This window comes from Hoplias malabaricus, chromosome 14 (genome assembly GCF_029633855.1).
Source record: "Hoplias malabaricus isolate fHopMal1 chromosome 14, fHopMal1.hap1, whole genome shotgun sequence".
Lineage (NCBI taxonomy): Eukaryota > Metazoa > Chordata > Actinopteri > Characiformes > Erythrinidae > Hoplias > Hoplias malabaricus.
Genome location: NC_089813.1, coordinates 28,131,622 through 28,144,420, shown reverse-complemented (window position 1 = coordinate 28,144,420; position 12,799 = coordinate 28,131,622). Strand labels below are relative to the sequence as shown.

The following is a 12,799-nucleotide window of genomic DNA, read 5'->3' as shown; positions in this document are numbered from 1 at the left end:
CCAACAAAAAAAATTAGAGTTAGGGCATGAGTCATGTAAAATGTGTAATAAAAAAAAAAAAAAACTGATACATTTAAAATCCCAATTTACAGAATACAAATATACTTAAAATGCCCCTGCCTTATAATTACACATTATCTCAACACCGCAGAATGAGATTCTTGCAATTCCAAATTAAAATTGCCCTAAAAGGTCAAATAAGCACCAACCATATTTCATTAGTCAGTTTGTAAAATCGACAACAGTCAAATAAATTATGTAATTTTCAACAATAACCAGGCTTTAAATAAGAACAATTACAGCAGTTTATTATTATGATTATAAAACATTGATGAGACTCCCAACCTCACAATCATGATAAAATAGTATTTATTACAAACAACCATGTTAATCTAAACTAACACGAAACACAGTGAATACATATAAATATTGTAAGATGCAGTCATATTTCCATTATGTAACTGAGAAACACTAGAAAAAAAAAAGTTGTACACCACAATCCATTTGAAGACAGTGTAAGGCCCATGCTTTTCAACACAATAACATTTAAAGGTGGTGGACACCAAGGTTTGGACTCTGAACAGTTAGCTCCTATTAAAACTGGAAAAAATGTCTGTGCTTTCAAAACTGTAGAACAAATAAATATATGTGCTTTACTAAAACCTAAAATATAAAATACTATATCTAAGATTTATAATCAGCAGGCTGGACATTCTGAACTTTTTCAGAAGTTGTCTGCTCATGTAGGTTGTAGACTTTCATAAACTTTAATACAACGTCATTAGTATCAATTTCAACAGTGTTCATTTAATTACTTTAGGCCATCTAATGGCCAATTTGCACATTGCTTTTCATATTTGTTAGAACTTTATGTCTTATTATTAAGAAAAATGTGCTTACTGAACCGACCAAAACATGGTTATGGTCATAATATAAAAACCCTTTCTACTGCACCATTTTTGCCATTAGCACTTTTCTGTGTGTCTGTATATTCTGGTCCTGTTTAATGAATACACACAATAATAACCACAGCCACTGGCAGCGCTATCTCACCACCAAAGAACACCACTCACATGAATATGTACATTCTCAAAATAAATATGCTGGTTTGAAAGAGAGAGAGACTGATCAACTATCTGAACACACCATTTCTATGTACAGGTGTAATTACCACACAAATCACAAGGACGATCTTTACATACAAGCAAAACATAACCACAGTTAACCATACAAATCTACTGCTGATATGGAAAATGTTGCAGAACTACTAGTGATGTGTTACAAATTTCAATCAGTCTGTCTTATCAATCCAAAGCCAAAGTGGCAACCATAATATTTGAAAGGAAATCTCAGAGAAAAAAAGTGTATGCCCTCATAAAATGTATGAGTTAAAAATGGAAGATTACGTAAAAATATTTAAAAGGTTTGTGTCGTGTCTATGTACTAAGATTTGCTTTACATGACACTAAAACAAGCCGACTGATATTTTGTTCTATGAAAAACTGCCTGCATTCATAATCAGAAAATCTGCACAGCAAACAGAGAATATCAATCAGCAACTAACTGACTGTTTGCCATTACAATCCACAATAAGCCTAATCAGTTTAAACTATTTCTAAGCTGTTACTCGCTATAGGAAAAACAAATGCTGTTTTCAAAAATCAGCCCTCACGTTTGGCATGTTAAATCCTACATTCATTTTTACATTTGAATTTAATGTATGCTTCTTGTTGTTTAAATTAACACCTCAGCTTTTAACTGTTGTCAAAAGACAGGCAGCCTGCCATGAGAACCATCAAAAATGTTCACGTTTGGTAAATAGGCTTGGCAGTGTAAGCTAGTGTTATTTTATAATAGCATATAAGTGGTATATATTTCCAGTTCTACTCTTTCATTAAAAATTTGGACAGGAAATGTATGCAAAGCAAAATATATAAACATCTGAATATATATAAGTTTTTTTTTTGCCACAAGATACGATAACAGCAGTTTTCATAAAATTTGTCCATTTTTCCCATAGAAAAATCCATCTTAGATCAAGTGTCCTAATTTAGGCATATCACTGAAAACACGATGAGACTCATCCCCAGTCATCAGTTTGTTTTTTCTTTTTCTGTCTGTAAATCTAGCTCTCCACTTTTCATATTAATTCAGAAGCAGAGTGCTGATATTTTCCCTCTTGCTGCAAACCTCTCTTGCAACTGCAGGAGCCTAAAGCAAATTTTGGTCCATAACTTGTTTCTGGAGAAAATTTAGCTTTTCTTCTGAGAAAAGAAAAACATAATGGACACACTCCTATCCTCTCTTCCAAACTGCACATTTTTTCTACATCTACTGAAAGGTAACAGAAAATGGGCATAGCTGGTCAGCAATGATTTAAAAAAAAGAAAGTCATTAAAAATGGTAGGTTTTCAAAAAAGAAAAAATGATGGTTTACACACAGAAGGATACAGGTTAAAAATGAATCGTTCAAACATTTAATGGAAATTGATTTCCAGATTTATAGTATCTGCAGCTGTGCTTTGTCTGATGCAGACTAACTCAAGAATGCTCTTAAAATCACAAGACATTTTACTGAAATGGACGCTTATCCATACATTTAAAAACCCCAGAAAAAGAACAATTTCTAGAAGCCTTTACATCCGTTCTGATTATAAATCACCATTGGTCTTGATAACATAAAATGTTGGTCAAAATTATGTCTGAACGCATCATGTCATTATTATAACCCAGTACAAGAAAAGTCTTGTTTTGACAAATCTGTAGATTTGTAGTGCCACAAATAAGTGGAATCATGTAGAAATTCTCCACAGCATTCCTTCCACCACTGTGTTCCACAGGCTGAGGATTAGCAATCATCTGACCCAACATAACAAGCTTTAAATACTAACAATGCCAAGTGCTCTGGTTTACATATACACTGTTCATGAAATACTGATTCTTCTATGAACCTGCGAAGGTACTGGCAATGTAACGGTCAGTTACACTCAAAGTGAACATAAACAAGAAGTTCTGCATTGTGGTGGCACATAACCATTTCCTATGGTTTTGAAATAACATCTACTGCTTTGCAAACTTACCACATTGTATATTGTAACCTTACCAAAGCCAAAACAAAAGTTGAAGATACAGACTAAGAGGACAGTATGAAGATTTCTTACCTAAAACACCAAAGAGCTCAATGTATTGTTAAATAAGCTTAATAAACTAATATACGGTTTTCAATGGATCACCACGGGTGTTGATACTTTTTTAACCTCTTGTATTTATTTTTAACAGGTAGTGCTTATATTGTCTGGCACATCTTTTGCTGGGAGACTGTAGCTGTAAAACATCATAAATGCACTTGGTTATTGGAATTATTCAAATCTGAGTTTTAATAGCACAGTATATTATTAAACCAAGTAACTGTCTCATGCCTAGGTATCCTCAGTAACTTGCATCAGCATGCAGTATTAAAATCAAATCTAGGTCTCGAAAAGATTTTGACTGTTTTTTATTTTTTAATTTTTTTTTTATTATTTTGTTTTGTTTTTTTTTACACAAAATTTAGCTTTGGAACACAGTTTTTAGTGACATTATCTATCCTGCCACAAAGTGTATGGAACACACTCAGCCTAGAGACTGATGTTTACTGCTCATTATCACTGGGCCTGCAGCTCCTGAGGCTGCTGCTCAGTGTGTCTGCGGTTGGTGCGCTTGGGTTTTTGCGCCTGGTTGGGACTCTGCTGTTGCCAGTAGGTCTGGCAGTACTGATTGATGAGGCGCACCTCAGGCTGTGGAGAAAGCTGCTGGAGGCCAGGAGGTGGGGTTTGGTGTGGGGATTGAGGTGGGGGTGGAGGAGGAGGAGGGTGTTGATGATGATGGTGATGGTGCTGGTGATGACGCTCAGGTTCCACGGGTCCATCTGGTGCCGTCAGGGCATCCACGATTTCACGGTCTAAGATTCGCAGGGACACACGGGCCACAGTGTGCTTGAAGTTATTCTCCGTGGCAAGACAGTGGTAGAGGCCAGCATCTGACTGAGTGAGAGATTTCAGGAGAATGCCATGACCCGTCTTCAGTATCTCTTTATCTCGACTAAGCTGTGAGGAATCACACATGGGACAGTGATTAGACTTTTTTTAATCACACTGTGAATATTTGCTTTGATTTTACAGTGAATTGCATCATACTGATTACATTAAAATACTGTTTTCTAAAATTGCAGCATGCAAAGAGTTCTGGGAGCTGACATTCATTCTTAATAAATGGCTCACCATTTGGGTCAGCGTTACTGAGGTGAAGAGGGTTTCAGTCAATGATAGAGGTCACTATAAGAGTTACTATATAATGTTATGTTATGTTATAGAATTACAGCAAAATATCTCATATATAATACAATATAATATTGAATAGTATAGTATAGTATATTGAATAATAGTATTTTGAAGGTTGTTCTGCTGCTTGCAATTTCTTTAAGATTTCCATTTTCATATATTTTCATGGAACACAAAAATTATCATTAACTACTGAAATGCAGATCCAGTTATTGTTATTATGTGATTTCTGAAATACAGGAAGTGTTTATTCATGAGTGAAGGACAGAAAATGAGGTGAGAATCTTACTGCTTTGCGCTTGCCATCCTTTTGATAGAGCCATTTAACAGTGGCCTGAGGAGACCTGGGCTGACACTCCAGAAATGTGCTGCTGCCCTCTACACCAAACTGCACTGTCTCCCTCAAGCGCTTCTCTACTAAGAGAAGAAAGGATTGGACAAATTTAGAAAGCTAATTTCCCTTTTAAAATTAATTTTATTTTTAAAGGGCGGCAAGGTGGCGCAGCAGGTAGCTTCACAGTCCCACAGCTCCAGTGGCCTGGAGGTTGTGGGTTTGAGTCCTGCTCTGAGTGACTGTCTGTGAGGAGTTTGGTGTGTTCTCACCGTGTCCGCGTGGGTTTCCTCCGGGTGCTCCGGTTACCTCCCACAGTCCAAAAACACATGTTGGTAGGAGGATTGGCGACTCAAAAGTGTCCATAGATGTGAGTGAAAGTATGTGTGTCTGTGTTGCCCTGTGAAGGACTGGCACCCCCTCCAGGGTGTATTCCTGCCTTGTGCCCAATGACTCCTGGTTGGCTCTGGACCCACAGTGACCTTGAACTGGATAAGCGGTTACAGATAATGAATGAATTTATTAAAAAAAAAACAATATAGCTGCCACAGGAAATCTCAAATAATAAAGAATTTCCAGGTGCTATGGTTTAAGAGTCAAGAGCAAGTTGTGCAGTTAGGACACAGGGAGAACACACCAAACTCCTCATAGACAGTCAACCGGAGCGGGACTTGAACTCACAACCTCCAGGTTCCTGGAGCTGTGTGACTGCGACACTACCTGCTACGCCTTATCTCCACCAGATTTCATGTCCCTGTCCATAAATTATCACATACCTTTAGAATTGAAGCCTCTGCATTGCCGTAATGGGTCTCCATGTTTGATATCCTGTCTCCTGCTCCTCCTGAAATATTATTCACAGGCAGATTTATTTAATGTATGGTCATTCCTGTGCTTAACCATTTAAAAACGTATTATTTATCTTAATGCTTTATTTCATTATATTATATTTGGGCATCAAAGAGATCTGGAACCAAAGCTGTGTTTTTCAGTCTACCTCCATGAAAGTATTTAATGCAAATGCAAATGCAAAAAAAACAAAAAAAAAAAACTAATTTAAATAAATAAATAAATAATACTGTGAGCTGTGTGAGACCTCTTGGTGGCAGGGGTAAAGGCAGAGCATGTCTCTCCATCCCAGGCACAGTAGGGGTCTCTGGCCAGACAGCAGTCAGAGCAGGCTTTACCATACACAGCACAGCGGTGAAGAGACACCTGAGTAAGACCCCGCTCTGACGACACGTACAGCTGTTGCTGTGAACACGGAAGAAAAGGCACAGTTCATCTCAGGTAGGGGTTAACTTTTTAATTACCCTTAAACGTTAATTGATTATTGTAACATACAATTAATAGTTGGTTAAATCTGTCTGGTGACTCTAAAAGTATCATACCCTCTTGGAAGACATTTTCAGAGTTTTCACTGGTGCTGGTGTCTGAAAAAAAGCAGCAACAGAAATTCATCTAGAATTAGTGACACTAAAGTTAAGAAATTTAATATGTTATATTCAATTAAGGAAATCTTTTCTACTGAAAAATAGAGTAGAACACATTAAGTGGTATGATTACCCTGAAAACCTCCACCTCTTCCAAAATGAGCTCTTCTGTTGTGCTTGGGTCCTTTGGCAACACAATCACCTTTTGAACTGTTCCTCGATCTATTGGAGAGCAAAAGAAATGCAACTTTGGAAAATGTAAAAAAAAAAAAAAAAACAGGAATCTCCAGGAAGAATTGTTTGTCCTGTAACACTAGAGTTATTTTCTTTTTTAATTGCATCTTAAGTTTGATTACACTTAATTCCCACTAGGCAAATTACAGTAAATTATTTATAACTAATTTATTGGTACATCCCAGCTTGATTTTTAGTGTCAATCTTAAGGAATTGTAGTGTGTATGTATCGTATTACAGAACAACATTGTATAATATGACCAATGACTACCAACAACTAAAATATAGATTTTTTCATCTTAACTTCAATGTACTTTTGTATTTGCAGTCAATCACTGTAACTCATAAGGGTTATATATTGACAAGTGCATTTTAGGCTTTAAAAAAAGTCCTAAATATGTATAATTATGGTACTACACAAAATATATTACAGTGATATAACAGTAAAATCAACCAGATATGGAAATATTATAACTATCCAGGGTGATCTACAACGATTTACCTGTCCCCAGGAAGAGCACCTCATATCTGCCATCTACAGCATCCACCATATCCACAGCAATGGTGGTGAAACGGTAGTCTACTCCTGTCCGAACCACGAGGGGGCGCTTGTGCGTCGGGTAAATGGGGTGGTACATGAGAGGGTGTGCACGCACAAAGTTGATTGCCTCGTCAGAAAAGGCCTTGGTGGTGTGAAGACCAGGCGTAAATGTTCCTCCAGGGCACTGAGTTCAAAAGGGAGAAAGCAGAAAGATGTACACCATAAATCCATGCAAACACCAATACAGACTTTGGCTGAGTTCAAGAAGATTAGCTTGAAATGCAATACTACTATGAGTCCAGTGTGATAAATGACCTCATACTGAAGTTTAATCAATGTGTATGATGATTTATGATGAAGCTTCAGCTCAGGATCACATTATTCGGTACTTGTACTTGGCCTCAGATGGCAATGAGGACATAAAACCACACTGGAAGTGCTCACCGTGCCAGGACGAGGGTAGGGAATTTTTCCAGTGTACGGCGTCCACTGGTAGTTGTGTCCATGTTTGTGGGAAAAGGGTCCATTAAAGACATTTCTAATGTCAGCCATGGAGTACACACACACTGCTGAACCCTTAAACACAGAGCTAATGAGAGAGAGAGAGAGAGAGAGAGAGAGAGAGAGAGAGAGAGAGAGAAAGTGTTAATGACTCATTCTATATGTAGGACATCAGCCAAGACACACTTGGTATCTTAAATATGAGTTGCACTCTTCTTGCATTGTTAAATGGTTAAGAGGATCTCTGGTCATTTTGGATAGTGGAAAAAAAGCTGTATGTTTGTGTTATAAACATTGAGACTCTTATTTTTACACACAAATGATTCTGGTTACATCTCAACAACTTAGTTCTGAAATTCTGAAAGTTTCCCTTTAAAGGAACACTAGTGCACTTCAGAAACTGCACTATGTAACTTTTGGATTTTTGGAGGACAGCAGGAAAGCACCCCCTCCCTCACCTTACCCTTGATTTCAGGACAGTGCAAAATACACTCTGCAACATTAGGAGCAGCCCAGGACCAAAAATACCAAATCATACATAGTGTCCCGTAAAGTCGCATGATGGTTCTGTTTATTTAATATGCTAATTGTTGTATGAGGAGTACTGGAGAACAAGCTTCCATTTTTTAAGTCTCTAGTCAAAAACCAAACAGACCCCACACTGCAAACATGCCTTGTTTAACAGACTATTTTTGAAATAAGGAAGAAAACTGCAAATTATTTTTCCATGGTAAACCATTGCTTAAGATTGCATCTGCAATTATAGTTACTCATTAGACAATGTGACGTCAAAGGTAGTGAACTGGAGCAAGAATTTACCCAGCAGTGGAGAACACAGCATACACAGTGGGGTTACGCTCATCATGAGTCCGCTGAATGAAAACATCTCCTACAACATAAAATCATAAATCTTTCACTGAAGCAGTCCACTTTAATGGAAAAAGAACAGCAATAATATTTTTTTACTGAATAAAGGAGGAAAGAATAACAAAATCTCTTACTCAGTTCATCAAAATATGTCTCAACACCTTCTGCTCCAATCACAGAGCAGACCAGGCGAGCCTTCAGGAAAGTCGTCCACTTGTTTACCAGTGACCTTTGACCTCCATCATCATTCTATATAAAAATGATAAGAAGCTTGACAAATGCAACTTTAAAATATGATGTAAAATTTCTACCGTCTTCCTCTAAGTCTAAAGTCTTCCTAGAAGAGCATAGGTTGTTACTGCAGCAAAGGGGAAACCCCTGATTGATACCCTTCATTTCAGTAGAAACGGTGATTAAAAAAGTGTCAACAAACTATTTGTCATAGAGTGTATATAAGACAAAAATCACTATTGTTGTTTCCACATCTTAAAATTAATCATTGGCAGTTGAAGCAGCCGTAGACTGTCACTGATACTACAATTCATTAATTTCATATTATATTAAAGTTTAATGACAAAGATTTGAAGTCATATTTAAAATGTGTCCTGTATGAAAGTTCTCACCAGACAGACTCTGCCAACTCTGGCCAGCACGCTGGGGGTGCTGCCCCCTGCTGCGTCCAAACTCTTCTCCCGGAAGAAAAAATACAACTTGTCATCATTCTTTTCTGCGCTGTCTGGAATTTTCTGTATTTTTATGAACACAGGCTCTAAAAGAGTGAGAGAGACAGAAGGAGAGGGAAAGAAAGAAAAGGAGAGGTAATAAAGGTGGAAAACAGACAAAAAGTTGCCTTATCAGCATTTCTCCTCAATGTCTGAATCCAAGTTTAATCCCCAGGATACTCTGGATACTGTATATTAATCAATCTTTCTGTTTGCAGCGTACCATTGAGCCATCGGGAGTCATACTGCTCTGTTCTTACAGCAGGTCTGTCTCCCAGAGTCCTGAATATAGCTGGATCTGTCCCCATGAAGTCCACATGCACTCCAGCATACAGGTTACCATCTGTCACAGGAGGACAGGATGAGGGTTTGGAGAAACACATGAATCTGGATTAATTAAGTGTGACTCTGATTCTACAGTTGATTTATATTTAACTTCATTGAGAGAGAGAGAGAGAGAGAGAGAGAGAGAGAGAGAGCTTACTGATAAGAACAGCAGCATTTTCCTGCCGTGGATCATATGGACACTTTCCCTTTCCAGAATCCACATATCCAGGAACAAGGCGGAAGAGGTACTCCTGAACACACACCAATAATATATATATATATATATTATGAAAACAGAAAGGTACTGTTACTTTATGCATGACAGATATTTACATTGTTTGACAAAGATTTTATTGTCATGAAATGAGTGTTGAAAAATAGATACAAAGCATAGGTGGGTGGGAAGCAAAACGTAATATCAGAATTAATCAAGAGATGCTCAGTATGAGTCAACATGTTTTGTTCGTTCTACGCTGTCAGAAAAATTGTCAGTGGCGTGGTACTCTCTCTACACAGTTCTATAATGAAAGCTTACAAATATTCACCTCTGCTTCTGGAGAAAATAATTTAATGTAACTTTTGGAAACAAAACTACTTTAAAATCACTTTTGTAACTTTAAACGTACATTTACACTGTGTGTACCTTTAGTGAGCACAGTAATGTACCTCTACTGTACCTTTTTTCTGAGAGTGCAGATTTGTTTTAGCACATGGTGTCCCATAAATCTGATTGTGATCTTTTAGAATTTTGGAAAAAATCTTTTCAGTGTTCTGTTCAGTGGTGTTAAAATGTACTGCTGTTTCATTATACAGTTTAAACTTATATTACACATCAGCATGTCTACCCCATACGTTAAATAATGGATTTTGAGAACACAGTATTGACTGTAATCACAGGATTTTTAAATAATTTTTATGTTAACCAAAATTCTAGAAACATTTTTTAAAGTTAATTTAAAAATGTCTATGAAAGCCAATATATTGTCTCTTAATTTTTTGATTTGGCAGATGCTTTGTCTGTGTGTATGTGTATCCACCTCAGCCTTCCAGCCTCGGTTGATGAAGGTGCAGACGGGTTTGTAAGCTCCAGTGCCGCATGTGTACAGATGAGTTCTGTTCCATGGCTCAATTAGACGCACAAAGTTAGCACACTCTCCCTATGTGGAAGAGAGAAAAAACATCAACTATCATTCAAGCTAAAGCCACAAACATGGAGATGTCTTTACTCATTCACTAATGTGAAAATATAAACATTTTTGGAGACCCAGGGCCAATGACAAATTTACCTGTCCTCCTTTCCCTGTTAACCTGCATTCTCCCTTTCTCTGGGCAGTGGCGGGCCAGTGAATCTAAAGTCAAACACAAATTTATTTAAACCTCAAGAAAATACAGGTATGCACAATACACTTAAGCACTTTGATTTACCTTACCATATCACAATGAATAGGAACACACGCATGACAAAGACGTGATAAAATCTCATTTGTCTCACAATGAGTGGCTCTTTGTTAATGTTCTGCATGTCCAGGGAGACCAGGTACTCGCGGCTTCCCAGGTAAAGCCGACCCTGGTCCTGGTCCATGTGGAGGATGCGGTAGTCGCTGGTGTTGAAGGAAAAGCTGAAGGGCCTGATGGTCCTTGTTTCCAGCAGTTCTGTGAGATGGACAGGGGAGCAGGTATTAGTTCTGATGGTTAGTTAATTTTGCTCATAGTGTTAATTTCCTGAATGGGGAATAAACAATTCCTGGACTGCACTGCTTCCTTAAATGAAGATTCACCATATGTAGTCCTGGGCTACTGAGCTTAAACCTTTTATGAAATATCAAGCCTTTGTTTCAATAGCTGATAATAACTAATAAGCAGAAAAATGTGTTTTGTTGTTGCTAGATCAGCATGCTTAGTATATGATTAAAGACCCTAATCTTATGCATACAGGCCCTGCTTCATTCCTCTCTCTTTCATACAGCAGGTGGCAGTAATCTCTCTCTCACGCTCTATTGCTGTGGGGAACAGAGGATGGGAGCAGGTGTGGAGATGAAAGATGAGTTCAGCTGTCTGAGCATGCAGGCTGTTTAGCTGTGTGCTAAATGTTTCTTACTGTTCCTGTACTTGCTCCCAGGGCTTATCCGTGCACATCAATGTGACCAATCACGGTACTGTACTTTACTGCATAGATTTAGCAGTGACACTGCACATATTCACATAGCTTTACATTACAAAGGCATGAACAATTCCACTTGACACATGGATATCAGGTGTCCTGAGAGTAAATGAAAGTGGTAGAGGGAGAGGGAGAGAGAGAGAGAGACAGAGAGAGAGAGACAGAGAGAGAGAGAGAGAGAGAGAGAGAGAGAGAGAGAGAGAGAGAGAAAGAAAGAGACAGACAAAGAGGGTGGGGTGTGGAGAAACTGGATGACATTAGATATAAATCAGGGGTTATGAGGACGTGCTGACATCACTGCCCTCTATGAGAACAAGTGGAAGTGCGTGTTTAGCACATGGGGGTAGGTCTAGGGTATGAGTGACACACAGAGCAAACCTATAAATTACTTCACGTTAGCCTCATACCACCCTGCACTTTGATCTCAGAGGATTGCCGAGCTTCCTCCCAAACTCTGACCTGCCCCAACCACAACCCATGCTTTGAATAAATAGAAATAGCATTAGTAGCTGCGGCGAAAAGGTCACACTCAGACACTGTTTCATGTAATGCCTATGATACAGGCTCTAATTCAGGGCTATCCATCTCCAGTACTGGAGGTCTGAGTCCTGCACAGTCTGTCATTTCTCTTCTTATATGCATTCATTATATTGACTTCATCAGTTAGTTACCAGGTTTAAATGTGTGTATGTCAGTACTGGGCCCACCCTTCCTAACTGATTCTTACAAAGCCAGCTGCTAAACAGTGATATTTAAAAGAGGCCTGTTTTATAATTCTAATATGAAAAAACACTGATTATTGGTCAGTATATTATTGTCGAAAATGAATAATTTTACTTAAACCTATTTACAAAATTCATATTCCTCTAGCCAACATCGTAGACTCATTCATTCATTCATTGTCTGAAACAGCTTATCCAGTTCGGGGTCGCAGTGGTTCCGGAGCCTACCCAGGACCATTGGGCACAAGGCAGGAACACATCCTGGAGGGGGCGCCAGTCCTTCACAGGGCAATACACACACCCATTTACTCACGCACTCACACCTATGGACACTTCTGAGTTTTGTTTTTGGACTGTGGGAGGAAACCGGAGCAATCGTAAGAAACCCACATGGAGTGGGGCACGGATCCCCAAACCCAGGACCCTACCTGTTGCGCCACCATGCTGCCCCAAAATCACTTTAAAATCAATTATTAAAATATGAACATCCAGTTGCTAAACATTAGCATTTGGCTGGCTGTGTGGACATTAATGACTTATTACATCCTTAGCACATGAAGATATTCAAACTCTTAAATAGAAATAGATATAGGATCAAAAAGCTTAATATGTGCCATATATTATTTCGTTATAATAAATGT

The 12,799-nt window shown here is 38.2% G+C and overlaps 1 protein-coding gene across 3 annotated transcripts in view; it reads right to left on the bottom strand.

Annotated features, from left to right (window-relative positions):
• Positions 1–91: 91 nt before the first annotated feature.
• sema3gb (sema domain, immunoglobulin domain (Ig), short basic domain, secreted, (semaphorin) 3Gb) overlaps positions 92–12,799 on the bottom strand; it is a 63,645-nt gene continuing 50,937 nt past the window's right edge. For 2 of the 3 annotated variants that reach the window (XM_066643456.1, XM_066643455.1), the window contains exons 3-18: positions 10,768–10,928; positions 10,562–10,624; positions 10,313–10,432; positions 9,433–9,526; positions 9,172–9,291; positions 8,850–8,995; positions 8,361–8,475; positions 8,179–8,248; positions 7,303–7,447; positions 6,820–7,042; positions 6,217–6,305; positions 6,042–6,083; positions 5,747–5,904; positions 5,427–5,494; positions 4,609–4,736; positions 92–4,085 (exon numbers count right to left, since the gene is read on the bottom strand). In XM_066643456.1, coding sequence (XP_066499553.1) covers positions 3,645–4,085; positions 4,609–4,736; positions 5,427–5,494; positions 5,747–5,904; positions 6,042–6,083; positions 6,217–6,305; positions 6,820–7,042; positions 7,303–7,447; positions 8,179–8,248; positions 8,361–8,475; positions 8,850–8,995; positions 9,172–9,291; positions 9,433–9,526; positions 10,313–10,432; positions 10,562–10,624; positions 10,768–10,928 — 2,183 coding nt within the window. In that variant the 3' untranslated portion in view covers positions 92–3,644. The remainder of the gene's footprint in view (positions 4,086–4,608; positions 4,737–5,426; positions 5,495–5,746; positions 5,905–6,041; positions 6,084–6,216; positions 6,306–6,819; positions 7,043–7,302; positions 7,448–8,178; positions 8,249–8,360; positions 8,476–8,849; positions 8,996–9,171; positions 9,292–9,432; positions 9,527–10,312; positions 10,433–10,561; positions 10,625–10,767; positions 10,929–12,799) is intronic. The other variant, XM_066643458.1, reaches the window with a different exon arrangement.